The 27130-nt window shown below is 49.4% G+C and overlaps 11 protein-coding genes across 11 annotated transcripts; 1 reads left to right on the forward strand and 10 right to left on the reverse strand.

The window, feature by feature from the left end:
• Window positions 1-433: 433 nt before the first annotated feature.
• Window positions 434-742, forward strand: TbgDal_VIII710 (hypothetical protein, unlikely; the record flags this gene model as incomplete). Its single annotated transcript, XM_011777096.1, has 1 exon — window positions 434-742. One exon carries the CDS (start codon window positions 434-436, stop codon window positions 740-742), a length of 309 nt encoding a protein of 102 aa, XP_011775398.1.
• Window positions 743-980: 238 nt separating this feature from the next.
• TbgDal_VIII720 (hypothetical protein, conserved) lies at window positions 981-2036 on the reverse strand (the record flags this gene model as incomplete). The annotated part of the gene is made up of 1 exon (XM_011777097.1): window positions 981-2036. The coding sequence occupies one exon, from the start codon at window positions 2034-2036 to the stop codon at window positions 981-983; it is 1056 nt and encodes a 351-aa protein (XP_011775399.1).
• A 1243-nt stretch (window positions 2037-3279) lies between these two features.
• TbgDal_VIII730 (hypothetical protein, conserved) lies at window positions 3280-4308 on the reverse strand (the record flags this gene model as incomplete). The annotated part of the gene is made up of 1 exon (XM_011777098.1): window positions 3280-4308. One exon carries the CDS (start codon window positions 4306-4308, stop codon window positions 3280-3282), a length of 1029 nt encoding a protein of 342 aa, XP_011775400.1.
• A 1002-nt stretch (window positions 4309-5310) lies between these two features.
• Window positions 5311-8544, reverse strand: TbgDal_VIII740 (vacuolar-type Ca2+-ATPase, putative; the record flags this gene model as incomplete). The annotated part of the gene is made up of 1 exon (XM_011777099.1): window positions 5311-8544. One exon carries the CDS (start codon window positions 8542-8544, stop codon window positions 5311-5313), a length of 3234 nt encoding a protein of 1077 aa, XP_011775401.1.
• An 844-nt stretch (window positions 8545-9388) lies between these two features.
• Window positions 9389-11062, reverse strand: TbgDal_VIII750 (hypothetical protein, conserved; the record flags this gene model as incomplete). The annotated part of the gene is made up of 1 exon (XM_011777100.1): window positions 9389-11062. The coding sequence occupies one exon, from the start codon at window positions 11060-11062 to the stop codon at window positions 9389-9391; it is 1674 nt and encodes a 557-aa protein (XP_011775402.1).
• Window positions 11063-11556: 494 nt separating this feature from the next.
• TbgDal_VIII760 (hypothetical protein, conserved) lies at window positions 11557-12228 on the reverse strand (the record flags this gene model as incomplete). Its single annotated transcript, XM_011777101.1, has 1 exon — window positions 11557-12228. One exon carries the CDS (start codon window positions 12226-12228, stop codon window positions 11557-11559), a length of 672 nt encoding a protein of 223 aa, XP_011775403.1.
• Window positions 12229-12869: 641 nt separating this feature from the next.
• TbgDal_VIII770 (hypothetical protein, conserved) lies at window positions 12870-13421 on the reverse strand (the record flags this gene model as incomplete). Its single annotated transcript, XM_011777102.1, has 1 exon — window positions 12870-13421. One exon carries the CDS (start codon window positions 13419-13421, stop codon window positions 12870-12872), a length of 552 nt encoding a protein of 183 aa, XP_011775404.1.
• Window positions 13422-14579: 1158 nt separating this feature from the next.
• Window positions 14580-16274, reverse strand: TbgDal_VIII780 (electron transfer flavoprotein-ubiquinone oxidoreductase, putative; the record flags this gene model as incomplete). The annotated part of the gene is made up of 1 exon (XM_011777103.1): window positions 14580-16274. The coding sequence occupies one exon, from the start codon at window positions 16272-16274 to the stop codon at window positions 14580-14582; it is 1695 nt and encodes a 564-aa protein (XP_011775405.1).
• Window positions 16275-17487: 1213 nt separating this feature from the next.
• On the reverse strand, window positions 17488-19899 carry TbgDal_VIII790 (hypothetical protein, conserved; the record flags this gene model as incomplete). The annotated part of the gene is made up of 1 exon (XM_011777104.1): window positions 17488-19899. One exon carries the CDS (start codon window positions 19897-19899, stop codon window positions 17488-17490), a length of 2412 nt encoding a protein of 803 aa, XP_011775406.1.
• Window positions 19900-20572: 673 nt separating this feature from the next.
• Window positions 20573-23686, reverse strand: TbgDal_VIII800 (hypothetical protein, conserved; the record flags this gene model as incomplete). The annotated part of the gene is made up of 1 exon (XM_011777105.1): window positions 20573-23686. The coding sequence occupies one exon, from the start codon at window positions 23684-23686 to the stop codon at window positions 20573-20575; it is 3114 nt and encodes a 1037-aa protein (XP_011775407.1).
• Window positions 23687-24703: 1017 nt separating this feature from the next.
• On the reverse strand, window positions 24704-26392 carry TbgDal_VIII810 (hypothetical protein, conserved; the record flags this gene model as incomplete). Its single annotated transcript, XM_011777106.1, has 1 exon — window positions 24704-26392. The coding sequence occupies one exon, from the start codon at window positions 26390-26392 to the stop codon at window positions 24704-24706; it is 1689 nt and encodes a 562-aa protein (XP_011775408.1).
• Between the last annotated feature and the right edge of the window lie 738 nt (window positions 26393-27130).

Genomic DNA, 27130 nt, shown 5'->3' on the forward strand with positions numbered 1-27130 from the left:
GGTCAATTTACTTAAATCTTCCTTAATGCAAGTGTAAAAGGCGCCAATTTCACCTCTCTTAGGTCACTCGCGAAAAAATGGAGGAGAAACGTGCACACCACCCTCCAGCTCCTTTTTGTTTCTACTCAACTAGCAGTTCCTTCACCGCCCTTAGCAACTTCCAATTGTCTCCAAAAGGCAGCACTAAAAGATGCCCTCCAGTGGTATCAATATTCTGTGTGTCGACGTCTCGTAACGTGAAGAGATATGTTTCCGTTTAGTCACCTTCACTTCAGTGCTTCACAAATGCCCTTTCTCCCCCCGCCCCACGGATCATACAAGACAAGAAAAGATAAAAAGAAGGCGCCACACTCACCAAGGGCGATGTCGAAGGTATCCCTTCAGATGTCCCTTATTTATTTGTTAAAATTGCGCCCAGAAAGACGCGACGACAATGATGACAGCGGAATACTCAACCAAACGGAAAGATATGAGCCGTTTAACCTACAAGGACAGTCGAAAGAAATCACCACACCGCTACGAGTACTTTCAGAAAATTGTTGAGGCAAACAGGTGGGGGAAAATGAACAAGGAAACAAGTATGAAAAGATTAAAAGTACACGTAACGACACACAAGGAATGCAACAGCCACGCGGCGGTTATAAAAGGGAGCGAAACAACAAGAAATTCAGAGAGGCAAATAGTAGCACGGAAGCGATTCAACGAAAACGTGAAAAACAGAAAGGTAACAAGTGATGGGTGATAAACAAAAACGGAAGGTGATCCACAGCACACATGGATAAAATAGTGAGAAGCGAGACAAACCAAGCACCGAAAAGGAATGCAACCGTTACTCGCGCATTTAAGTGACCTCACGAACTGTCAATACATTATGTACAGTTCTTCAAGGGGATACGAAGCGTCATCACCAATAATATATATATATATATATGTGTGTGTGTGTGTGTTTTGTTTGAAACAAGAAATGCGAATATGTAGCTTTAGTGCCCACCACAGTGTCCGCAACACGGGCAGAAGTTAAGCACCTGATTCTCCCTCGATGTTGCCTCATCCCACTTAACACCCTCACCACTAATGAATCCCTTTAGTGGCACTAGCTCCAATACCAGCCCAATCCCCAGAGATGACGAAATGATCTGCACATCCTCCATCGGTTTCCCCTTCTGGTGATGATCTCCTACAAAAACAACTGGTGGCGCCGTCAACTGGGGGCCGGAGCCGCTTCCCACAGACGAGGTATCGCTGAGGCGCCTTAGCGTAGACACAAGCTCGGCAGCAGTTGAACCGACAAAGTGTACATCAACAGCGCACGAGAAGCCACTCTTCACAAAGTCACGTGCACAGAGAGTGAGATGTTCAGCTAAAAAGTCCAAACCCTCCTGCACGATGGGGTTCTTTTCCTCGCAGCCAACGATACAATCATACGGCAACCGCACTACCACATGTTTTATTCGGTCAAACACCCCACGAAGCGAGGCATAGGCGGCCAGCCACGCCACCTCAACAGCAATCTTGGTGGCTGCTTCCTCCAGCAGAATGTACGAGACGTCTAACACAACCACCTCCCCAAAATTCACGTCCTTCGAGAGTCGGAACTGAATTAGTTCGGGTGGGAAGTAATGTGTAACAACAACTGGTGTCTGAGATGAGGTACGCGATGTTAGTTGAGTATATCCTGTCGAGCCCAGGTTTTGATCCGACTGCCTATCAGCGCTGAAACTGGAAGAAAAGAAGGTGGTGGTTACGTCTGCCTTCGGAGGAAAGATACACAAATCGTCATATACTATGTCGTACATGTTCCAGATCTCCCTCCACACGGCACTGCACAACTGCGCGTTCACCTCCGCATTATTGTCAACATCAGGAACCTGAACACCCACATGGAAGTGAGAGAAAATCATAGGTTGGGTTTTACCGCTCAGTGTGAAGTCCACCGCGGGTGGACGTGTGTTTGTAAGGCGAAAGCCCCGCAGATGAACCAGTAGCGCCTGCGAATTCTCTGGCGAGGCGCCATTGCCGCGAACGCGAAGAAACATTAATGCCCCTGTTCGTTGTCAACCTCTCTTTTTTTTTTCGCCCTCAGGTCTTTCTTGGTTTGTACAAATGTTCACCTTTCCATCCCCAATGAGCAAAAAAAAAAAAGGAAAAATATAAGAAAAAGAAAAAGAGTAAACAAAAGAAAAGGTAAGAGGTGTTAACTACAACACCGATAGGAAGCGTCACAACGGAGCAACGCTCAGAGAGAGAGAGAATCGAACAATGAAGACAGCGGGTAACAACAGAAAAACGCAGAACAGTCCCTTATCATGAACTGAAAAAAGCAGAATGGAAAGAAATGAACGAATAGGGGAAACAAACGGAATATAGAACATAACCCATACCTTCCTCCCTTCCACTTTTGGAAACAACTATCGCACCACACTTCAACCCCGTGTCCCCCTTCTCTAACATTTCTTACTGATACTACCGCTCCTTTTTCCTGTAATTTACTCCCTTCCAATCTAATTTAACTTTAGTACCCTTCTCTCCACTCCTCATGTCTTATCACTCATCCACCAACGCCAGGAATTTGGTGGGGAGGGGGGATCAAAAAAAAAAAAAATGTTATTTCCCCCTTTTTTAAAGAAAATTAAAAAAAGGGGGCGAAAACCTTCCCCACATACGTCCACGTCCCATCCCGGTTCCCAATTCTAAAACCTTCCACTCCAAAGCAAATATATGCACTGTTTACCCGAGAGAAAATACTCGGGACGGTGAAGATGTTTTACCTCCCTTGCTGTGTCGCGTGAGTGACAGGATGGCGGGAGTACATGCCCGTCTTTGCATGAGTGGAGTATGAACCGCTAACACTTAAACACACACACACACAATTCGGTAATCACCAAAATATAAAAAATAAAAAAACAAGAAAGGATCTAGAAAGAGAAGTGTATAAAAAAAAAAAAGAAAAAGCATGCCCGTAAATGCACCCCCGTGACGAAGGACCATCCCCACAGACACATCTGTCACTGCCGGACAATCCGCGCCGTCACGCCACCGAGTTGAAAGCAACGATAAACAGTTAAAATGGAAGAAGGGCGGGGTGTAAAAGAAGGCACACAAAATGTACGCTCCCTCCAATCTAAGTTTGAAAAAAGGGGGGGAAGGAGGGAGGGAGCGGTGGAAAAAAAAAAATAATGTGTGATCATCTCATCTCTAAGTGCCGTGTGTGCAAGAAAATGTAGCATGTAGACAAAACAGTAGCTGCCGTTCGATAATCTGAAATGCCGGCGAGAAGGTTCAGATGTTCGTGGAGTCTCGAAGCAACTCATGCTTCCTCCCCGCCACCCTTTTGGTATCTGCGTACGAAAACGCCCTCTGAGAGGCTGCGCCCCGGATTTTGACAATGTTCTCTGAGTCCCCACTTACTAAGGACTGTGATGTCGCCCGCGATACGGGAGCGGAATGGAAATGTTGTGACACACCCTGTCCTGTGGATCCGCTGCCATTGGTGCTACGGCGGCGGTTGGCCACAGTGTTTCTACCGGTCTCTAATTCATTAGAAAAGCGATTCCCCCCTGTGGAGTTGTTGTTCTTAAAACACGAACGGATCTGCCGCGTCGGGAGACACGATGACTTGTTAATGGCGATAAACTGTTGCTCCTTCCGGTTTGCTTCCAACGGTTCGAAAGCCTGTGTGTGGACCGCCGCTACGGTTGGGCGTTGCGAAGGGGGTTGTGGCGTCCCCCGACGGCTCCTTAGGAGACCCTGCGATTCCTGCTGTAAATCCTCCCGGCGCGCAATCCGTTCCTGCTCCAACTTCTTCGTCATCTCTGCCAGCTCCGTTTCTAGCGTTTCTACCTCCTTCCGGCGCTCCTTTCTCGCCTGCTTCAGAGTAGTGTTATGAGTTGAAACGGAAGCAATGAGTTGCCGCTCACGGTCTGCCCACGTAGTGTTCTCTTCTTCTAACACAGCCTCAAAGTCCGTCCGGTCTTGTAGTCGTTTATCTCCCTCTTTGATGAAAGTTACCGTGTCGCTCATTTTCACGTACCGTTTAACAGCCTCGTCGTGTTCTTTCTTTAGCCACTCTCTGCGCGACCGAACTTCTTCAAACTCTCGTACAGACCTATTGATCTTTGCCTCCTGCTCCTCCACGATACCGAGCAGTTCCGCCCTTTCTTTTTCCACTCTCTTGAGGTCATCATCGATTGTTTTCCTAAGTTCAATTCGGTGCTTCCTGGCGGTTTCAAGGTCGCGCTTGATCAACTCTCTCGTCTCCTCCAACTTGCCAGCGCAACTCGAAAAGGACCGCGTAAGAACCGAGGACATAATATAGAAGTAAAACACGTAGGTCACCAACGTAACGAAGGAACAGTGCCCGGCCCTGCTCCTGTGGCACCGCGTATATTTAAGCAAAAAAATCTTGCTCTTCCACCTGCTTACTTTGTCAGTGGAAACGCTACAACCTAATTTAAGAAGAAGGAGTTGTTGTTGGGACGAATAAAAGTAGCAGGTTTAGAGAAAATTGGTAGCATACGCACTGTCTCTAACCATATCTCTCTTAACGGTCTGAACTGACCGTGCATACACCGCCGAACTGCTGACCCCTACACACGTGCGCCAATGTTGTCCTCACATGCTTTCATGCATGAAGGTCGCGGTGATGGTGAGGGAAGGAAAAGAAAGGAAAGGATTGAGTTAAAAGATGTGCCCCGCAACCGTCTAAATGCCACGAGAAAACCCCACGGCGGAAAATGTAGGAAAAGGCAACCCTTCCTTTCAGTGCGGGTCAACGGCACATGAGAAGTCGACAAAAGTGATACAAAGAATGGTGTTTCCCAAGAATGCAAAGGCACAACAAAAGTATTTTTAATACTAGCAAGGAACAAGGGTAACAGTAAAGGAACATGTCGCAGGTTCACAGGGTCCATAATCACTAAAGTCCACAATCAACAACAAAACGAGAGTTGTAGGAAAACAAAAATTGATCAAAAGTTTTACTCACATTATCATTATAGCATGCAGAGTCCCCAAAGGGTAAAGGAAACAGAAAAACTATGAATATGAACCAATACTCACCCCGCATCTACCCACTGCACAACACTTACATCAAATACCAAAGTGCTCACACATTTACGTAAGTGCAAATTCCCTTCTTTCATGCCTCCGTGCAACCGAAAAAAAAAAACCTCCATCACACGCAGGTTTCGTTTGCAACCACGTATATGAATTATCAACCCCCCCCCCCTCCCCTCCGTTCCCCTCCGCATCCCTACACTCCCTCCTCACTCTCTTCTCTTCTCTTCTCTTCTCAAACATTTCCTACATCATCTAATACGTTCCTCGCACCAAGCGCCCATACGTCTCCATTCTCGCTCCTCGCTCCCGAGGATGACTATGCCTCGACCACCAAAACTGGCTAACGCCCCGCATTGTTACATGTTCTCTCACCCTCTGCCATTGTGCCCTCGCCACCAGGCGCTGTCCAAAACGCATATAACTTCCCACATTATTCGAAGCAGAAGAATGATGCTCAACGTCCTCAGCTAACTTCACGGCAATGCGACGCGCCCCCGGCTCCATGTCCTCCAGTTCAGCACCCTTTTCAAATGAAGGTTCCGACACCGGAATCAGGCGGGAAACAGAAACAAATACAAGTGTCAGCGATGCAATCAGAATCGATGCAATCCACTGTTCTGCTCTCAACGGTACACACGACATGAACTCTTTTAAGACCTCCACGGCCAAAACCTGAAAACCCACACAACAAACCACGATAACCAAAAATGACTTTGAACGAATAAAAAGCCCTTCAAATACATTAACTTCATCATACACTTTGCGGGCATTAAACATATTAAATATGGTAAAGAAAATAAAAACGTTAAAAACAACAGTTGGAAGTTCCTTCCCCTTCGCTTTTAACCACTTACCACCATATTGGGTTAATAAAAGAACGCTAACAACCTGAACTACAGTAGCAGTCAGTATTGTCAACCACATTCGACGCGAGACAAGGGGAGCTCGGGGGGAAGACGGACCACGATTTAAGCAATCCTCTGTCGGTTGCTCCGTTGCGAGAGCGAGCGCCGCAAGTGTGTCCATAAGAAGATTTACCCATAACAGCTGCACAGTCGTTAACGGTGACATATCATGAGCAGACAAAAAAGAACCAACAAAAACAACAACAATAGAAGCAATATTAATAGAAAGTTGTAACTGCAGGAACTTGCGGATGTTGTCATTCACAGTCCGTCCCCAAACAACGGCACGCTGGACAGAACGGAAGTTGTCGTCTAAAAGCACAATATCACCGGACTTCACCGCTATATCCGTGCCACTGCGCATCACAAAACCCACATTTGCAAGACGCAGCGCAGGGGCGTCATTCGTCCCATCACCAGTCACAGCAACGACCTCACCACGGAGCATCAGCATCAGTACGAGCAGTTGCTTGTCCAGAGGCTGCGAACGCCCCATCACCATCATCCGGTCAAGAACAGGCCACAACTTCTCCATGTTCGCCTCGTCACCATAAGTGTCATACACAAGGTTGCGGAAGTCCTTCCCAGTGAGCGCAAGATCACCACGCAGTCGATTGTAAATTCCACATTGCCGAGAAATTGCAACGGCTGTGTCGAGATTGTCACCCGTACACATCCTCACTGTCACTCCCGCACGCTGGCACATTCGCACAGCATCCACAACCTCTGGACGAAGCGGGTCCTGGATGCCTAATAGTGCAAGCCACACAAATGGTCCCTCGGGTTCCTCCTCGGGAACCGCACCGTCCGTACCGATACGCCCGTATGCCACGCCGATTGTGCGATTTGCGTCCCCCGCTATTGACCGTATCTGCGCAGTGATCATCTCAGTTACCTCCTCCGTCAGCGGCTCCTCACGACCCTCTGACGACAGGTATCGGTTGCACATGCCAAGCACACGATCAGAGCCCCCTTTCACGTGCTGCATCACAACTCCATCCGCACCTGCAACCACAGCAGTCATAAACTTCCGTTCGCTCGTAAAAGGAAAGATGGCAAAGCCACGGCTGCGGTTTGTCATGCGTAACTTCTGGTGTGGAAGCTCCTTGTCATTACAACTACCCGGTACCGATATCAACACGCGATCCACAAAATCCAATATCGCTTGGTCAGTTTTGTTGCCCTTGTCGGTACGCCACGTCCATCGAGACAGTAAGTCAGACTCAGCTCCCACATTACCTGGTAAAAGCTCCTTCTCACTCGAACTATTCAGTGCAAGACCAAGCATTAGTAACGACTGTGCATCACTAGACACACCCTCCAGATTAACCGTGGACGAGGGATCTCCGGGATTCGTGACACGGAACCGCCGCATCCCAATGTAACCTTGTACCACAGTCATACGATTCTGAGTCAGCGTCCCAGTTTTATCACTGCAAATCTGTGTTGCATTGCCCATTGTCTCACAAGCACACAAACGCCTCACCTGATTATTGTCCTTCTGCATCTGGTTCTGTGAGTACGCAAGAGCAATCGTCACCGCCAACGGCAAGCCCTCTGGCACTGCGACGACAACAATCGTCACACAAAGTAGGAGAAAGTTCAGGAACTTCTTCGGGTAAAATTGTTGTTTGTTTGTAGCAATTCGCTCAATTTCGATGATACAAAGTACTATGAAAAGCAGAACGGCGGATATAATTGCAACTCGACCAATAAAAGCGGCCAGCTCATCCAACCGCTCCTGCAAGGGAGTCGCCCTCGGTTCACCGTCGAGACGAGATTCCATTAGCAGCTTTCCACCAAAAGAAGACTCACCGACGGCGCACGCAAGAATGTAGGCATCCTCAGCCGTACTCACAACAGTCCCAGAAAGTAAGATTGGATGTTCGGCGCCTTTCTTTTTCAGATCATTCTCGCCAGTCACACTCGACTCATCAACAACAACACTCAAACCACGTACGTATAAACCATCTACAGGGATAACAAGACCCGGTGACAAGGACACAAGATCACCCACAACAATTTCTGTCACATCCACCGTAACCTTGTGACCATCACGAATGACGGAGATTGGCTGAGCAGAGTTCTCCTCCACAAGAGCACGGAATTTCAACTCCTTGCGGTAATCCTGAATAGACGATGCTGAGGTTACTGCAATCACGGCCATAAGAATGGCGGTGCCCTCTATCCAACCTGTCTTATAGTCAACCTTCTCGTGTCCGGGTTCCGGCACAGTTAACCCGAGGATAAGCGACACACATGCGGCAAGGGTCAAAAGTATGATCATGCGGTCACTCCATGCAGCTTTAAAAATCTTCCAGAATGTCAGCGGAGCCTCCTCAGGAAGCTCATTCCTCCCATACACAGCACGCCGATTCTCTACAGAAAAAGAGTCGATGCCATCTGTTATACTCGTGCCAAGTCGTTCGGCAATACCCTCAACGCCGCCAAGTTCCTCGTATAGGGGCTTTGGATCTTCATTGCAAGTAAATAACTTTTGCAGGACGCTTTTTGTTTCATTCCCATTGTTCTCTGGTGATACTTGTGTCTTATGTTCCTGCGGTGACTCAAGTGGATGCATGTCTTTCCTAGTTTGATAGTATGCGAACTGATCTGTATATCTTTATGAAAATACTTCAGATATTTCTGAGACCCTTCCTTTTCGTAATGTCTTTGCTGAATTTAATCTCTCTGAAGTGATTTCGTCGATTTTTTTGTAATTTTTTTTTCGAGAATCGTGTTTGCCGCTTTTGTTTCCTTTTTTCTTTTTTTTTTGTGCAAAGTTCTCTGTTGCTTTACAACAAGTGAATGGCACCACGCGCCCACTGCTCTGAATGTGTATATTTAGATGCTGCTTCGTATGTGCTGTATAGACGGAAGCTACAAATATGCGGTCTAGTGGCCACGTAATACAAAAAATTTAGATAGAAGCAACTAAATCAACAAAAAGATACCAGTGGAGTCAAATATTAACTGGAGGATTCGCAAGCGATCCGTTCCTCTCGGCTCCGCCAACCCTCCTGCTTTTTGTTTTCTTTCTCCCTTCTTTCGTCTCCGGGCTTCCTATCTTTAAGGTTTCTTTGACCTTTTCGGGTGTACTCTTTCCCTCAATCTTGGAGTTTAACCGAAAAACAGAATGAATAAAAGGAGTGTAAACCAATAAGTGGAAAAGGCGGGCAACGAAAGGTGAACAAGGGGAGACATAAAGGGAGACGATGTAGCGCGTCAGGCAAGTAGATAGAAGTGCCACCTGAAAAAACTTATGAATGTAAAAGCAAAGTGCGCACAACCAGGATATCCATAGTAACAGGAACGATATTGTTAATCCAGTAAAGAGCAGGGCTTCAATAAATATATGCAGACGCACAATAAAAAGAGGTTAAACACTTTCCCAACGGGGATGACTTCAACACTTCACAATCCACTTAGGCAACGCCGCACTTACCCAGCGCTTGAAGTTCCACAACACGGCGCTTCAGTTTTACACATTCACCAGCCACGTTTAAAAGTTCCGACTGCAAGTTAGCCATAGACGCACGAAAAACTTGTATCACCTTGCAAAATATTTCATCCCTGCGGTTTCCCTCAGCATGCCATCCGTCAAGGGAGGAAACAAGCACCGTTTCCTCCTTATCAGATTGTGACAACGCTGCACCAACAGCGTCCATCCACTCAACCACTTTAGAAGTAAGAGGCAAAGATGCAGAGTTGTCACACGCCACACCCTCAGCAACTTCATCATGGCTTCGCTGAGCCTCAGCCAATTGTGCCTTCAGTTGCTCCACCTCTTGCTGTAAGGCATGCATGGCCTCCTCCCTGGACTCCATAACTTCACGGCATTTTACCTCACTAGCCACAGCAACTTCATCATGGCTTCGCTGAGCCTCAGCCAATTGTGCCTTCAGTTGCTCCACCTCTTGCTGTAAGGCATGCATGGCCTCCTCCCTGGACTCCATAACTTCACGACATTTTACCTCACTAGCCACAGCAACTTCATCGTGGCTTCGCTGAGCCTCAGCCAATTGTGCCTTCAGTTGCTCCACCTCTTGCTGTAAGGCATGCATGGCCTCCTCCCTGGACTCCATAACTTCACGGCATTTTACCTCACTAGCCACAGCAACTTCATCATGGCTTCGCTGAGCCTCAGCCAATTGTGCCTTCAGTTGCTCCACCTCTTGCTGTAAGGCATGCATGGCCTCCTCCCTGGACTCCATAACTTCACGACATTTTACCTCACTAGCCACAGCAACTTCATCATGGCTTCGCTGAGCCTCAGCCAATTGTGCCTTCAGTTGCTCCACCTCTTGCTGTAAGGCATGCATGGCCTCCTCCCTAGACTGGGTCTCCAGGTCCGAGTCTTGATACCGGGAAAGTTCATTCCGCAGATCCTGAATTGTTTTTCTGTCTTGCTCCACCACAGTTCGCACTCGATCCTGCCACTGCTCGACCTTTTCCTTCACTTCACGATCTATGCTTTCCCTTATGGCTTCGGCACTTGGACCTCCAGAACTTGCAGTGTATTGTTGCGCGGTTATTTGCTGACTTTCTCGGAGGCGCTGAAGTTCGTTTTCCAGTTGATTAATACGGTTTTTATGGTTTTCACGCTCGAGTCTGTCATACTCTCTCAACTCCCTTACTCTCTCCTGAACAGAGGCCTCTAGCACCTTGGCTTGTGCGGCGACGATTCCATCCGACTGTGTGAGCACTGTGCTTCCTGTTTCCCTTAGCGTCTGAAACTCTCTTGTCTTTTCCTCCAACTGCTCACGTAAAGCCGTTATTAATTCCTCACTTCGACTCATATCCTGAGCAAACGCCACGCGCTCCTGCTCTATCTCTTGCTGCAATTGCAACAAGGAGTGTTGGAGCTGCGACACCTCAGCCGTTGTTACTTCGCCTGAATCCACGGCGGCTGCTGGGCACACCTTTTCATTAGACGATTGATTGGTGATGTCCTTCACAAGCTCCTCCAGGTGGGCAATATACTGGGTTTTCTCACGGTTTGTTATGCTTTGTTTCTTGGCAAGTTCAATGAGTTCTTCCCTCGTCATCAATTCCAAGTCGACAGTGCGAGTGCGACGCGGTGCAAGAGGCGCAGACATTCGTGCAAGCAGTTATTTGAGGGGGAAAAAACAGCAAAATGAAACGTAAAGATCTCTTTGCTAATGCCTTTGGAATGAAAGAACGCGTGGAACCTTTACCAAGCACCGGTACAACTTTAAACACAATCTTTATTGCTAAGGGTTTTCGAGCCTTTAACTGTGCTCGCGAGTGCGTAATCCATTTTACATTACGTCGGACCAGCGGCGGGCGAGAAGCGACGATAACAAATGGGAAAATGCATGCTCTGAGTAGTCCACTTAGTGCAGAGGTGTCAACAGGTTCAGTCTCTTCAGGCATTCGGGGGGAGGGAAAGGGAAATTACTCATTAGAACTCAGCAGTCTGTGAAGTACGAAAAAAAAGGGGGGCCTTCCTCATCTTATCTGTGCTTTGCCTCAGCGTTTTCTCGGCAATTAATGCCTAGAAAGTAATTAATGTGGCGTCGCACTGTACCACAACCCTAAGACCGTACCACCACTGCCACTGCGCCCTCTCTTAGAGGACCAAGGGTGAAACCACACCCATCACCGTCACCAATACGCTGCGGTTGGCAGCAGCTGAAGTATTATTACCCTTATCCTTGCGTATGTTGTCCCGGGTTGCATGTACATCACCCTTCCCGGCTGGGATTGCGACAAGAGAGAAACTAACCCTCTCCATTTGCAGCCGGAGGTCGAGCTTCACGAAGGCAGTAAGTGGTCTGCTTCCGGGACGAGGACTCGTCGTAACTTCCCTCTGCTCATCATCGGGTAGAGCCAACTGCCGACTGTCACTGACGCGTGACCGCTTATTGGAACGGCACTCCGCACCATCCATGGACTGATGCCCCCCCAAGGCGACAGCCGCCACAGTGAAGACTCGAGCCTCGGAGTCCAGTTCACCGCCGACGTGCGCCTGTAATAAAACAACAACCCCGTCCCTGGTGTTGCCATCGATGTTGTCGCTACGAGGACCACCACGAAGACTGAAATGGGCACCAGTTAACTGCAATGTTGTGCTCCCAACAGGGTATGACACCTCCACCTTCTTGGAGTGGGCGGCACATTCTGTAGGCGGGGAAGAGAGCTTATTCTTCTTCGATGTATCCTTCTTAGATTCGGTGTGACCGGATGCGAAAACATTCTGTGGGGAGGCAATCGTTAACCGTGCCACGACAGTTCGCACCATCCAAACCGTGAAGGAAAACAAAGTGATCAAAGGAAGAACGGAATAGTCACAAGTCTCCGGTACTTCCTCTTCTTTCCCTAACAGTCTTTCTCTCTTTTGCACTTTCAACTTAATCCCTTTCCTCTTTTCTGTCGTCCGTCTACCCTCTCACACTTCAAGCGCCCTCCCTACTCTTGACCCACTATTCTCGTGGAAAGGCAGTAGATAATGGCAGCAGAAGCAGTAGCAAAGGTACGAAATTTGTACGGTGTTCGAATCAAAAGGTAAACACAAGAGGTGAAAATGCAACAGGAGGGCGTCAGTGACCTGTACGTACCCCAGCTGGGCCCGGTGCCGGCTAGCTGCACCCTCAGTTATAAAATGTAGACTCATCCTTTTACCTCACTTAGTCAAGACAAAAACGCACCTCTTATACTTAAATTTTCAAGTCATGAATCCCTCCCCCACGGCACATCATACATAAACACATGCCACCCGCGTTAGCCAACGTTCAGAATAACCTAATCCGTCACAGTATGGGCAAAAAAAGAAAAGGAAGCGGGAGCTGTCAATCACAGCACCTCTGGGAGAAGTGAAAGGGGGAACACGGTGGAGGAGCAGCGCTCCACTATCCGACATACCCACATGACTATTAGCGCGGGTTAATTTCCCTTCCCTTTCTTCCCCGCGTCGATGCGGCTCCTTTTATTGCCTCCATCGTTACCGTCTGCCTTCCCCTTTGAACTCTTGGGTTTCCCACCGTCTCCTTTGGGTTTCTCTCCCCCTCTTGACCGCCGTGATGCCATCTCCATGCCGTCACTGGAATCCTCTTCCTCCTCATCCCTATCCTCATCGCTGGAGTCTCCCTTGTCGGCGTTATATCGGTCTTCATCACTCTCGAAATACCCAGTTAGGTGGACCGTAGGACCTTCACCACTACGCCCCACAGTTGAAGAGGGAACAAGAGTAAAGGAAACCTTCCGCGAGAAAATGTGATGCAGGGGAACGTAATATAATTCTCTGTCCGCGGAAAGGGTGCAAAGGGCTAACCGAGTCGGTAAATCATGGCTCTGCGCGTACAGTGTGACGGCACCTGGCACAATGCTTGTGAGTGAACAGTGCGTCAACACCAAAGAGCTATCTGGTGGCATCGGTGGGGAAATGGCAACCTGGTCGGGCCGGAGCTCCAAGCCAAAGAAGCAGTGAAGCGACATGAACTATCTGTGGATGCCTCTGGGTCTAAATTTGTGACAAACAAAAACAAAAGCAAACGTTTTCGTAAATATATTTTTTCTTCTTATATTTACTCCACACTATTATCCTCCAGTGCTTTGACGCGCCCTCGTAGACGATGTAATCTGCGTTGCCACCCACAGGCAATATTTTCAGCGCGTGGTGGTGTTAAACGACAACGGTTGCAAAGAAGCTCTAAGGATTTCGTAGTCACTATCAGCATCATTATTATTTTTAACAATAAAAGGTGGATAAAAAAGAAAAAGCGAAAAGGGGAAAGGGGGAAGAAAAGAAAAATGACATGGCGTCTGATGGTAGAAGCAGACAAACCAAAAGAAGGTACACCGCAGCTTCCAACGACAGGTTTACATAGCAACGATACAAGCAAAAGTAGCGAAAAGTGCGAGGACTGCAAAGATAGATAACAGTTACTGATACAGCCACAAAAAAAAAAGCCCTACACTTTCCATCACACACACGAAAACTCCAATTGCATCGATACGCTCTCAAACAGGTGTAAGCAAATGGTAGGCAGTTAACGATAGTAACAATAACAACGATGAATGTTATGACGCCACAGGAGCCATTTCACTGAGCACCATGCACAAAAGCCAGTTCTCTCCCAGTTACAACAACTGGCTCAACACAGTTCAAACGGCACCAGTGAAATGGAACGTGCATACATACATACACATTCCGATAGCGTGAAAGGGAGGTGGAAATGAAGCACACGCGCAAGATGAACAGAAAAAAGTAAAAAAGCTACTTTGCAGGACGGTAAAAGTAGAAACGAACTGTAAGAAGGAAAAAGTAAGCGGACAGCAAAAGATCGAGCAGACGGGTTATGTCATATGTCTGTAGCGTGAATCAAAAAAAATAATCCAAAAAAATAAATAGAAATCGCCCCACACATACACACAGTTAAGAACGCTTTCACATTGTTTGGAGTCCACCTATTTGTTTCTCAGTTCACCTCTTGCTGGACGGTATTGGTCAATAGGGACCCAATAAAACTACCAGGCAGAAATGAATAAAAAAGCAAACATGGAGAAGTCGAGGGAGGGAAACAGTACAGACGGCACTGTATTACCAGTTGCATAGGCGCGGTCAGGGAGGAATACGCAAGCAAATGAAGATTCTCACATTTGTGAGTTATAGTTGGGACCACCACCGCCCTCGGGCACCGTCCAGTCGATATTCTGCGTGGGATCCTTGATGTCACACGCTTTGCAGTGTAAACAGTTCTGTGCGTTGATTACCAGCTTTCCGTCCACAAATTCATACACTTTGGCGGGGCAGTACTTCCCCTCTGGGCCATCATAAAGAGAAAGGTTGACGTCAATTGGTACAGAGGCATCATGAAGTTGTAGATGCGCTGGTTGGTCAGCGTTGTGGTCCGTTCCACTCAAGTTGAGATTTGTCAAGAGGTCAAAAGTAATCTCGCCATCAGGCTTGGGGTACTCAATTTGCACGCACGAAGCCGCGGGTTTCAGGCTTTTGTGGTCAGGCTGGTGATGTCGCAGTGTCCACGGCTCCGCGCCGCGTGTGAGAAGGGTTGTTACGCCTGTATACAGCACGCCCAACAGGAAGTGACGGGCGAACGTCTGCCGCACGTTGCGCACCTGATACAACTCTTCGTATAACCAACTTTCTCTAAACCTCTCTTGGTAACTTTTGCAATCGACATGCACTAATTTCTCCCTGCCAGACACAAAAGCGTCGGCGTACACGGCCTCCGCGGCCAACATCCCAGACTTCATGGCCGTGTGCGTGCCTTTTATCTTTGGTAAGTTAAGGAAACCTGCACAGTCGCCAACGAGCACACCGCCAGGAAAGTGTAGCTGCGGCAGCGAAACCAAACCACCTTCAACAAGTGTTCGAGCACCGTAATGAAGCGGCCGACCGCCACGCAGTTGCGATGTTACCAGCTCGTGAGTCTTCCACTTCTGAAACTCCATGTAGGGACGAATGTGAGGATTTTTGTAGTCCAAGCCTACAACAAACCCAAGGGAGACCAAACCATCGCCGTAGTGGTAGAGAAAGGACCCACCGTACGTGTTGTCGTGGCCCTTATCTGTGAGTGGCCAACCTATTGTGTGCGAAACAGAACCAGGGTGATGGTTGCCCTCTGGAACCTCCCACACCTCTTTCACTCCAAGACCGTACGTTTGGAAATTCTGCTTCCCACGGAGGTTGAATATTTTCTCTAACTGCTTGGTGCAAGAACCACGGCATCCTTCTGCGAACACGGTTTGCTTGGCCCTAAAAATCATGCCAGGATCGTACCGTTCGGTTTTCTCGCCCTTCTTATTGATTCCGACATCGTTAAGCTGTACACCTTCCACTGCCGTCATACTGCTGTTAAGCACAGGCCGGGCGGCGGCAAACCCCGAATACACCTCCACACCTAACTCCGTTGCTCGTTCAGACAGCCACCTGCACAGTGACCCAAGCGACATGATACGCGCATTGTGGTTTTGCAGTGTGGGTGGTATTATGGGGGACCTAAAGCTGCGTTTCTGGTCACGCAAATAATAAAAGTTGTCGCTCGTTACGGTTGTCAGCGTCGGAAGATCAGTAGCGACTTCCCAATCAGGGATGAGCTCATCCAGCGACCGCATGTTTACGCAGGCACCAGAAATCGTATGCGCCCCAATTTCACTCCCCTTCTCAACAAGAGCGACACGAAAATCATCCCCTGCGACCCCACCGAGTTGCTTTAGTCGAATGGCTGTGGCCAGTCCCGCTGGGCCGCCTCCAACAACAACAACGTCGAACTCCTCAATCACACGCTCCGCCACGGCGCAAAAACAACAACTTGTTCGACGAAACATCGAAAAAATATGGTAGCGGCAAAACTACAATGCAAAGAACAGTTAAGGTTACAAAAACAAAGCACCTACACGCAAATATGATTGCGTGTGTTTGATATTAGTCCAATTAGGGTACCTTCGTTCCCGCCTCCCTTGCCTGAATCTCAACTACCGTTCGTTCACGTCCCTCCAACCCTATTTCTCTCCTTGTCTGCAGTGAGTGCGTACAGAGGGAGGAGAAATAAAGAGGTGGGAAAATTCCAGTTGCACTACGGTCCAATCTTCACCCTTGGCGTTTCCCTGTCGCGAATATGCCGCACAACGCTTACTTGATCTTTTTTTTTCAATTTCCCTCCTCCGCAGTATTCTTTGTATGTATAAACTCCTTTCTTTCAAACCTCAAATCTGCTTGACAGGAAGAAAGAGGCACGTTACAGGCAGGGACAGGAGCTCCAAACGAGTTACCTCTTCAGCACCACATAGAAAAGCGCATACATACAAGCACACACAGCGTCGAACTAAGCGAACAAATGCTGAGTCACATGAATGAATAAGTGGAAAAATATTCGACATGTACAGCAAAAACAGTTAGGAAAAGGCGTATATCCAAGCAACAACAAAGAAAAAACAATACACCAGCAGAATGATGCAAAGAAGACGAGTATCCGCGGAGCACTGCCGTAGCCTCCACGCGGTAACGGTACAACCTACAGTAGGGAGGGCGCCTGATGACATCAAAAGGTGAATATGTGCAAGGAAATGCCCCGCACAATGTAACACTTAAAAAATGTAAATCCCACGCACACACACACTCCTCTAACCATCCACTTCGGTAAGACGCCAAGCTACCACTTCAAACAAGAAAGAGAGGAAGAAGATTTCAAAAATACCGCTCGAAATTCTTTGGGAAAAAAACGAATAAACACATATATGGATACTTGTACATTCCAACCTCCCCCGCACACGTGGCATCATTTCCGCGTTGGCGCGCACAGTTTCTTACCGCACCACCACACCACCGCTACCGTCGGCAGCACCAACGATGACACGCCATATTAAACTTACCCGGACACCTTTTACTCTTGATTTCACTTTGGTGTTCGCTTTAACATATTCAGTGTCGTCATTTATTTCCATACTCGCATCTTTTGGCTTCCACTTCGTTCACCCGCTGCTAACACCACCCAGTCCTATGAATATGTGTAAACACGGCAGCGAAAACAGCAGTTGGTCCTCATGCACCGTGATGCCTTAGTAGTAGGCACATGAACAACAGCGTCGCACAAAACACAAGAATGCAGTCATCCCACTTCCACCCACCCGCGCTTTTGAGGGTTATTTCCGCATGTAACTCCCCTCGCAGTGCCAGTCCCTCCGTGGAAGCACCTTCAACATCCGCAACTCGCATAACATCGTCGTTGTACTTCGCGTTCGGCATCGGTAGCCGCAGCAAGCTGCTCAGTCCGTACGGCTGCCGGCAGAAATATAGCCACCACCACTGGAAGTTCAGTGACAGGCGTGCGAACCACACCGCATAAAAGCCCAAGCCACCATCTACATCTCTAACGTGGTCGTAGAAACGTTTCGCCAAGTACAAACGCCTCTCTAGCATAATAAGAGGATCTGTTGCAAGTCCCTTGAGCTCTTGAGGGTCCACCGAGTCGTCGGGGTCAAGTGCCGTGTTGGTAATTATGCTCACAAACGCATCCCACACCCCCACAGGTTTACGAATGTTGCCGCCCACACCAAGGCCCAATTGATACATGAAGCCCGCACTAAAGAGTGCCTCAGAGTGGCCGGAGCCCGCCGCCGCCTCGTAATGAAGCAGTGCCTTCGCCATATCTACACCAATGAAACGACTTTCACCATTGTAATAAAAATTTCCAAGCTGCAGCTCAGAGTCGAAGTTGCCAGAGAGAGCGCTTAGTTGCAAAAGTCGTAACTTCAGCATATTGTATGCTTCCCTTTGCGAGAGGAGCATTTTTCGCTGGGTGTGGCCACCCCCTCTACCAATTTCTCTCATCGACGGTGCGGAACCACGAGCTGTGCCTCGTTGTCGCCTTCCACTTGGATCACGGTACCACTGTAAGTACACCTTTCCTTTCACCTGTTGCTGAACCGCGCGCTCCGGTGGTCGACCGTCCTTTGCAAAGATGCCGTTGAGCAGCTGCCCTTCTTCCTCCTCTTCAATAATCTCGTCACTCAGCATCCGTACGGCTCGGCGCCTAGAGTCGGAGTGGCCGGTCTCAGCAAATGCAAGCCGCTCCAGCAACTGTACGAGTGTACTGTCAGTCGTGGGAGTGAAAGGGGTCTCTTCACCGCGTGGAAAGTACGGTCCATCACTATGCTCGTTAAACATGGAGCCGTGTGCCACCACGCGACTGTAAAGAAGCACAGCCTGCTGGCAGTCACCTTGCATTTGGGCGTGACGGGCGAGTTGCCAGAGCGAAAGGACACTTCCACGCAGCGCCGCAACCTTAAACAATCTAATCGCTACAGCAGGATCTTGTGGCACGCCGCGGCCGTGTAATTTCAAAACACCCAAATTGTACATAGCCTCCGTGTTTCCACGATTCGCACCCTTCCTGAAATACTTCGCCGCGGTTTTAAAATCCGGTTGGCGTTTGGCGCCTGCATCCGTTACAGGTTTGTCGTTTTGGTAATAGCCAATCGCGTGCATGTACCCCATACCATTGAGCGAGGTTGGCTCACCCTTCACTGCTCCCTTTGAAAAATACGAAGCGGCAACGGCAAGATCCCGTGCAACACCCTGCTCCACAGCACGATCCCCAGTGGCATACAATTGACCGAGCGCACCATACGCAGCGTCGTCTCCCTTCTCCAATGCTCTAAGAAAGCAACTGCGGGCCCGAAGTCTATCGCGACGCTGTCCATTTCGTCCCTTAAGGTACATGTAGCCAAGCGCAATAATTTTGTCAGTGGCGCCGCCATCTGCTCCATACATCAGCGCATGGACGGTCTCCTCATCGGTGGAAACGTGCCACTTACCTCCAAAAAGCATACGCAACCGTGTTTCACCTATAGAACCAGGCAGCTCACCATACGTCATAGCCACTGCGTCCGCCGCCTCACGGAAATGTGAAACGGCCAGCTGGCAGTTGCGGGGAGCCCCAACACCGTCACGGTACCGGGAGCCAAGAGCCATGTGAGCCTCTGGAATGCTTTCAAGAGCTGCAAACTTGTAGTGCATAATCGCATGGGCATCCGACTGCGGTACTCCAACACCGCTTGCATACATGACCCCCAGCAACCAGTGCAAGCGTCCGTGCCCCATCGCCGCGCCTTTCTTGATCCATGTCAGCGCCTCCGTGAGATTGCTTTCGTCGTAAAGGGCCCGAAGGGCACGGTGGTATATTTTGGAGAGTTCCACACGACTTGCTGGACGTGATGCGTACATGGCGAGGTCAAAAGTTAAATACGTTCCATTAACGGGTTCAATACCTTCCACAGTTTGCTTTGGGTCCGCATCACCCTCCGCCGTGAGGGGTGGCTCAGAAAATTCAGTTAATGAGGAAACGTCGGAGGCGCAGATACAAAATAGCAGCACCAACAACGCTACCAGCGGATCACACCGTATCCAGCGTCTGACGACCCGTGAAGACAAATCACGCAATGGGCGTTGCATGGCACAGAGTGATAAAAAAAAATTGTAAATCAGAGATAACACAAACAATGCTTTCAAATGCCTGTGGGTCCGTCCTTCTCCTGGAAATATAACGAGTAACGATGTCTCCCTGTTTTTTTTTTTGGAGGGGGGAAACAAGAAAACTAGAGAGGTTGAAATAGCGAGATGAAGGCCGTGTTCTCGCACTTTTCTTCGTAAAACTTGAAGTTGATAGAGGCAAAGGGAACGGAAGAAAAGATAGACGAAAACAAAAAAAAAAGATTTAACGAAAAAGTGTCAAAGGAGCCTAGACGCTGCAAAAGCCGCGAGTGATTCAAACAAAGTTATGGAGAGGTCGACATCACCACTCCCCCATCCCCTCCTAATCTCCTTGGGAAGGGGAGTAGAAAGCGAAAACTGTATAGGTGACGAAGCACGTTCCCTGTAGAAATCACGGTACTCACCACCCATTAGCCCATCAATCACCTTCTCATCTACCTCATTCCTCTGAAGTAGTTAACCGACATTAATCATTACCGCCTGTCGTTACCTAGTCCCCACACATCACATTTCCGGGAATATGCCTGTTTCCACGCAAAACCTGTGCACACTATTCTCCACAGTAAGACTCGTCCATTGCTAGGCAGTCCAGTTGCCTAAGCACGCCCTATCAGTTTGCCGTCCAGCAGCACCTTCAAAAGAGCGCCTCCACAGCGGCAGTTTCAGATCGGTCGGCCAGCGTGCACGCCAGTGAAATGCAGACCCTCTTCCCCTCGCCGGATACTGACAGCATTTTATGCACGTCGTCACGACCAACTGGTAAGCGGATTCTTATTTTTCCCGATGAACGCATGTCCGCCTCGTTACTCTCCACAATACCAAAGCAGGTGATGGGAAATCCATCCGGCAAATCCACAAGAGAACGGCAATTTGGGTAGTGAAATGCTTGAGCATCGCAGTTAGTCAACGACTCTGTTTTATGGGAAACCGCCACACCCTGAGCAGGTGAAGAAGAAATAACTCTTATGGAGAAGGCTACGACACTGTGCTCCAACGCAGCACAGACAAAGTCAACCGTTAGATCAGAGGCGTCCGCCACATCCGTAAACACCAACGACTCAAAATGACTCAACTCCCCTGTAAACAACGTCGTCGTTCGCCGCCCGCCCACTATGATTGGTTCCTCCCCCTTGTAAAGTTCCGAAACTTGTTGTTTCACATGTCTCAACCTAGTGGCTTCGTAATACTCAAAGATAGGCGCCAAGTATCGCCCCCACATACCCCTACGAATTGCGGACGCCTTTGGCTGCATGCTTTTCCGTAACAATCCTTCGTCCCTAACCACCTGAACGGTGTGAACCGTACCACTCCACTTGGGCAATGAAGAAGACTTTGTTGCCTCAGCCGAGGTGCTGCTGCGCTTCGGCCGAAAATCATGAGCATGTGGAAGGAGACCAAGGATTCTACTACTCGGCAGGCTGTCCGCGCCGGCAGCACCGCAGGCAATGCCGTCTTGCTTGTGCACAAGAAACCTCTTATTCACGACACTGGCATTGAGGCCTTTGATAGGATCCACTAACTCCGTGGCAAATCGTGCCCACTGCTCCTCCTGCCTCTTTGCAAGGTGAATGATGTGTGTGGGTTGCAGCCGCCGCACCGCCTCAACAGTCATGCGTCTTCCGGTGCTTAAGACCCAACCATGTGTATTAACGATGATAGGGTACCGCTTCCGCAACTGTTCGGCGACGCCGCAAATACGCGTCAGCGCTGTAGCGCCAGCGACCGGACAGCGAAGCCGCGTACCACCAACGTAATACCCCCTCACAAAATCAACACCATCACTTTCGTGGGGTGCTAGAAGGGGTTTGCTAACACAATAGAGCGACAGAACACCAGGTGGTCCAAACTCCGGCTGCCCGATGTCGAGCTCAAGCCAATAACAAACACCGTGCTGTGATAGAAGCGCGTTCGCGAGAAAACGACAAAGTGTTGACTTACCGATACCCTTCGATCCAAGAACGACGACAGCTCCTGAACCGTGCCTCACTACAGCCGGCACCACATCAGGAAGCAGCGCTGCGTCAACGCCCGGAACAGGTTGTCGAGCGAGAAAGAGTGGGACTTCAACAAATGAATCAGAGTGAAGTTTCCCCCTGTGCCTACCTCCTCCATTTTCCCGCTTGCTAGAACTTGTGTCTCTTGGCACAAGATAGCGGCGCCGAGTTGGTGCCTTCTCGTGGGATTTGTAGGGCTGAACAACGAGCACAACACAGGAGTTATCGGCAGCATGACGGCCTTCTTGCACTCTTGCGACGCTCGCCTCGACCCAATCCCAGTCAACTGTGCCGAACATTTCTAAGTCATCTGCTTCACAATCCCTTTCGGAAGCAGTATCACCAGCTGCTGTCGGCTTTCCGATGCCCATAAACCGACAAAAAGACGCTGACGCTGGTGGGGCAACCACAACGCAGTCATCGGCCGCCGGCAGATGCAGCTGCCGCTTAGGAACCGGTAGCGACTCCGATGCAGCACTTTTGCTCTTGAGAGGCCGTACGGGCATCACGACAACCTTTTGTGAATCACTCAGAAGAGTAATATGCTTCCTACCCAAGAAGAAGCCCCCCACGGTGATCTCGCCGATCCCAAACCCGATGATACAACATGGTCCTTGAACAGTTATAGAGTTCCTCACGTGCAGAAGTGTGTGATGACACGGTACAGCAGCAGCCCGATTAATATGCATCTCAAACAGCACTCCACCGTAGCGCTGGCAGCGGCCTGTGGATACGGCAGCCCCAGCGGCAGTTTCATTACCAACGCCAATTTCTGTGCCCTCATCTGCAATGTGCTGGTTCCCTGGAGATCGTGCACCTTCCTGCAGGCGCCGCTGCTGTTGGAAACCAAAGCCCCGCTTCACCGACATAACTTTTACCGTTCCCCCGTTCGCCTCAGCACAACAGTCGCCGAAATTGACCCCTGAATCGGCAATCTTCCTTTCCTCTTCGGATTCTTCGGATTCTTCGGATTCTTCGTATTCCTCGGATTCTTCAGTCTCTTCATCAAGAAGACCACTCACAGGTGGTAGATCCTCGCTATCGTACCCGGAGAAGTGCCGGTCGATATTCCGTATCTCTCTCGCGGCAGATGCGCTGCGCCCAACAGCATTACCGGTGAGAGTACGGCAACCTTCATCATCAAACGATGACGTCTCGGAGGGGTTTGAATCGCTGCTGTCACTTCCCACGGAACCAAAACGAATGACGTCTCCGCCGTCGGCAAACAAACCAAGCGGTCCGCTTGTGCTGGTCATATTCTTCACATTGCGCTGCGCACGCCGTAACTGCTGTCGTTGCTCCGCTGTGTGACGTGGGAGTCGGCCCACCGAAATCAAAGGTTTTTTGACTCCACTGAAGTCCCGTTCATCAGCAACCTCTGTGCAATACTTGAGTGCGGAAAACTTTCGCCGCCTGATCACGTCAGTGGCATCGTCCCCCACAGCAGGGTTCTGCTGCTCGGCAACGTTATCCCTCGCCAGCGCGGCCTGAGCCTCAATGCGGGCAAGCGCCTTGTCCGGTATCTTAAAGCGTTTTAACGGCGGCCCCACATCCGCTTCGTCACCGACGTCACGTCTGTCGCCTTTTCCTTCGTGTCGGTTTCCCAAGTCTGCTGCTATGGCGTCGGCAGAAACACTCCAAGAGCATATATTAACAGCTGGAAAATCGGTGCCATCGCGGGCCTTTTTTTCTTCCCCCTCCCCAACATCAACCTCCGTGATGCCTGCTGTTAACGGTTGTCGCCTTCGTCGCATATGACAAACTGCGTGGGGGCTGCGGGTCCTTTGAAAAGTAGATTACGAAGGTAAAGCAAAAAATTGAAGAAAGATGAAGAACAAAGTGCCAGCCACCTGTTGCGTAGTGCATCACGGACTGATTTGCATCCCTCTCCTGCGTGAAGCGAGCAAATCATATGCATGAAAAGGGTTCACATCGGCATGTTTATTTGCAAATGTATGTGGACGTGACTTTCTCACCTCTCCCCCATTGAAGAGGCTATACGATCGCAGGGGTCTGAGGGCGGGGGGAAAGCGAGGGTGAAAAGATCCTAAACGATCTCATTCAACTCCACCAATATTCCTAGAAAAACCAAACCGAATACGACAAAAGTGCCATGTTCACCTCCGATCGTTCACTTTTTTTTTTTCATATTCCGTCCCCAATAGCCCCCCCCACTGCCCACAAGCTTCCACTACCTTCACAATTATTTTAGCTTCCCGTGCTTGTTATTCGCGTTAAACTTTTTACCATTTATTATTGTACTTCCTCAGTTCGGACTAGCGTCTGCGCCACTCTCAGGGAGGTTTGAGTATATAAAGGGTGAACAAAAAGAGGCAAGCGAAGAGGAGGCCGCTTCCCCGTCTAATCACCTCGCCGGTGCGGCCTTCACTGGCACAACCCACCTGGTTTTCTCCATCCATACTCGCCGCCCTTAGCAACGCCTTTTCAGTCCTCCTTTTTCCAATAGGCCGCTCGCCGCCTTCATTTGGAATGTACGCCACCCTACGCTAGTTCGTAAACGGGTATCTTCACTCTCTGTATGCACTTCAACTACCAGAAGTGAAGCCCCCATGGAGCTTTCATACGGGTACTTCACACAACATGCCGGTGCTGGCCCACTGTCACCTTTTGATTGAGTTATCACCGTGTCTCTTCCCCTTCAACAATGGAAGCAAATCAAATAAGAAAGTAGCAGAGGAAACACACGGTGCTACCCTTCCCCCTCTACGCGCTTCTCGTGTCGTTCGCCTGAAGTTTGACCGTGCGTAGCGTTACTCCTCAGCAGACCCCTTTGATTCAGCGAAGGTTACTCGCTTTCCACCACTTTGCCTTCCCTTTGCACCACACCTTCCATCCGACTTCCCGCCAGCTGCCACCGCAGTCGCGACAGCAGTTCTCTCAGCTCGTGCAATCAACTGGCGCTTTTGCTCCTCAAGTACGCGGGCAAAAGAGTCCCGTGTCTTCTTTGATTGTGTTTCCCGTCGGTTTTGGCGGTTTACCATCCGTTGAAGCATCCGCTGTTGTGTTGCTTTGGCTTGCGCAACGCGCTCTCTCAGCGTTGCTTTGGCGGCCCTTCCCGCTGCTTTTGCCAGCTCGAGAGCCTTCTTCTGCTCCTCTTCAAGAGCACTGTCAGGTCCCTTCCGCTTCTTCTTCACGATGTTGTTGTTACTGATTTGCTCTTCCCGCTGCAATGGCCGCTGCTGCTGCAACTTACCAGCCTTCTGCAGAGGACTGGTCTCAACTACTTCACGTGCCCTCTTTGTACACCTCCCCTCCCTATTGCGTGCGCCCTCCGCCTTCCCCTTCTCTCCAGCTGTCTCATCGGCTCCGTCATCTTCCACGTCCTCTGCTTGTTGTCGGACTTCTCGCTTTTTTCCGCCAGAGACTCGAAGGGCATTATTCTCATCAATCTTTCGTCTCTTGTCATCCCCATCCGCATCCTTTAGCTCACCCTTGCCAAGCAACGCTCTCCTGCTCCGTACCTTCAGTTCTCCATCTTCACCCATACGAAACCGTAGTGTCTTTTGCTTTTGTATGGACTCCAACATCGCATCCCGCTCCTGTCGAAGAGATGATGGTATTTCACCAACAATAGGGAGAACGCACCGAAGGACACCACAATCAAACTCATACTCTGCCTGCGCCGGGTCTACGCATATTCCCTCTGGCATGGGAAGCACAAGACGATACTTCTTGGTGTGCTTACAGGTGTCCACAACAAGGGCCGTAGCGGTCGTCCCACTCACGTCAATATGCTGCGGTGGCACGTGATGAAGGGCTACACCCACAAGAAACTGCTTTCTTTTGTGATGCACCTCCACGCTATGTGCTGGCTCCTCCACGCGGGATGAAGAAGATAGCAACGGCTTCTGCCGACTTACGGCGGCGGCATTAGAAAGTTGGCTAGAGGTGATAGCAGTGTCCCGCTTCGCCCCGCCGTTCTCTGGGGCCGCGGCGCCACTCTCAATCCGTGTGTCACTGAGCAAACGCTGCCGAACTTCTGCAGCCTCCTCTGGGAGAATAATGGCACCCTGACGTTTCACTGAGTGGCCACCAGTAGCCGGCTTGGATGAGATGTTCTCTCTGTCAGTACCATCCGTCTGTTGCCTCTTCTTCCCCTTCAGCTTCAGCCGCCGCTCCTTTGCAGCAACCTCTTTACGAGCCGTGCGCGCCTGCTTGGCAATTTTGCGTAGCTCCGCCTCCTCCTTCTTAGCCTTTGATGTGACGGTCATTTCCGGTACACCGCTACGTCTTCCCTTGAGTTCAACTTCGGAATGAAAAGGGGAAGATATCTCTAACATCAGATATAATAGAACGAACAACAGTTTGCCGTGCAAACCTTTACAGTCGGTTAGCGAAATGTTTGAGCAACGTGGTAGTACACTCAAATGGAATACAAGGGCAACGGTGGGTCCGAAAGGGAAGAAAAAAGAAAGTTCACTGTCGCATTCTAAAACCATTAACTTGAACCACCCAAACCTCTCTCCACTTCAGGAGTTGGACTGCGGCTATGCTGCCGACATTCTCACTTGCGCTCACATGAATGCGTATCGAGTGGTAAGAAAATGCAGACGCGTTAACAGCCGGAGTAAGCAACAACAACAACCAACTGCGCCCATGTGTGTATGCAAATGAAAAGAGAGGAGAAAAAAAAAAAAGCAAAGTGAGAAGCAATTGACGGTAATGATGATCGCACAGTGGCGAAGGAAATATATACTTTCATACATACATATACAAGGTGACTCTGCTCGAAACCGACAGCCGAGTCAAAGAGGCACCAAAAGGGTCCCCACAACATGCACAAGAAGGCAAATAGAGTGAGAAGAAAGAAAGTATGGAACGCAAAGCGGCTGCCGTCGGGCCGACAAGGATAGGAAGGGGAAAGATGGAAGCAAAAGAAAGCAAGATGCAAAAAACAAAGGGAGTATCATATGTTTATTCATTCCCTTACACCTTCTCTCTTTTAGAAATCTTTCCCAAACGTTCCTACGTTTCCCCCAACCTTCAACGTCGTTGTTTTCGTTTCTGTTGCTTTCATTTCTGTTTTGTGTGTGTCTGTGTGTTACATGGGTTCCACAATCTCACACGTTGAACCAACAACGCAGTGAAAGTCTAAAAGAAGGCAGTTTTAAACCCATGTACTTCCTCTCTACACTCTGTCATAAAAGTCAGAATACTCCCTTTATGTGAGCGGAGCA

This window comes from Trypanosoma brucei, chromosome 8 (assembly GCF_000210295.1).
Source record: "Trypanosoma brucei gambiense DAL972 chromosome 8, complete sequence".
NCBI lineage: Eukaryota > Euglenozoa > Kinetoplastea > Trypanosomatida > Trypanosomatidae > Trypanosoma > Trypanosoma brucei.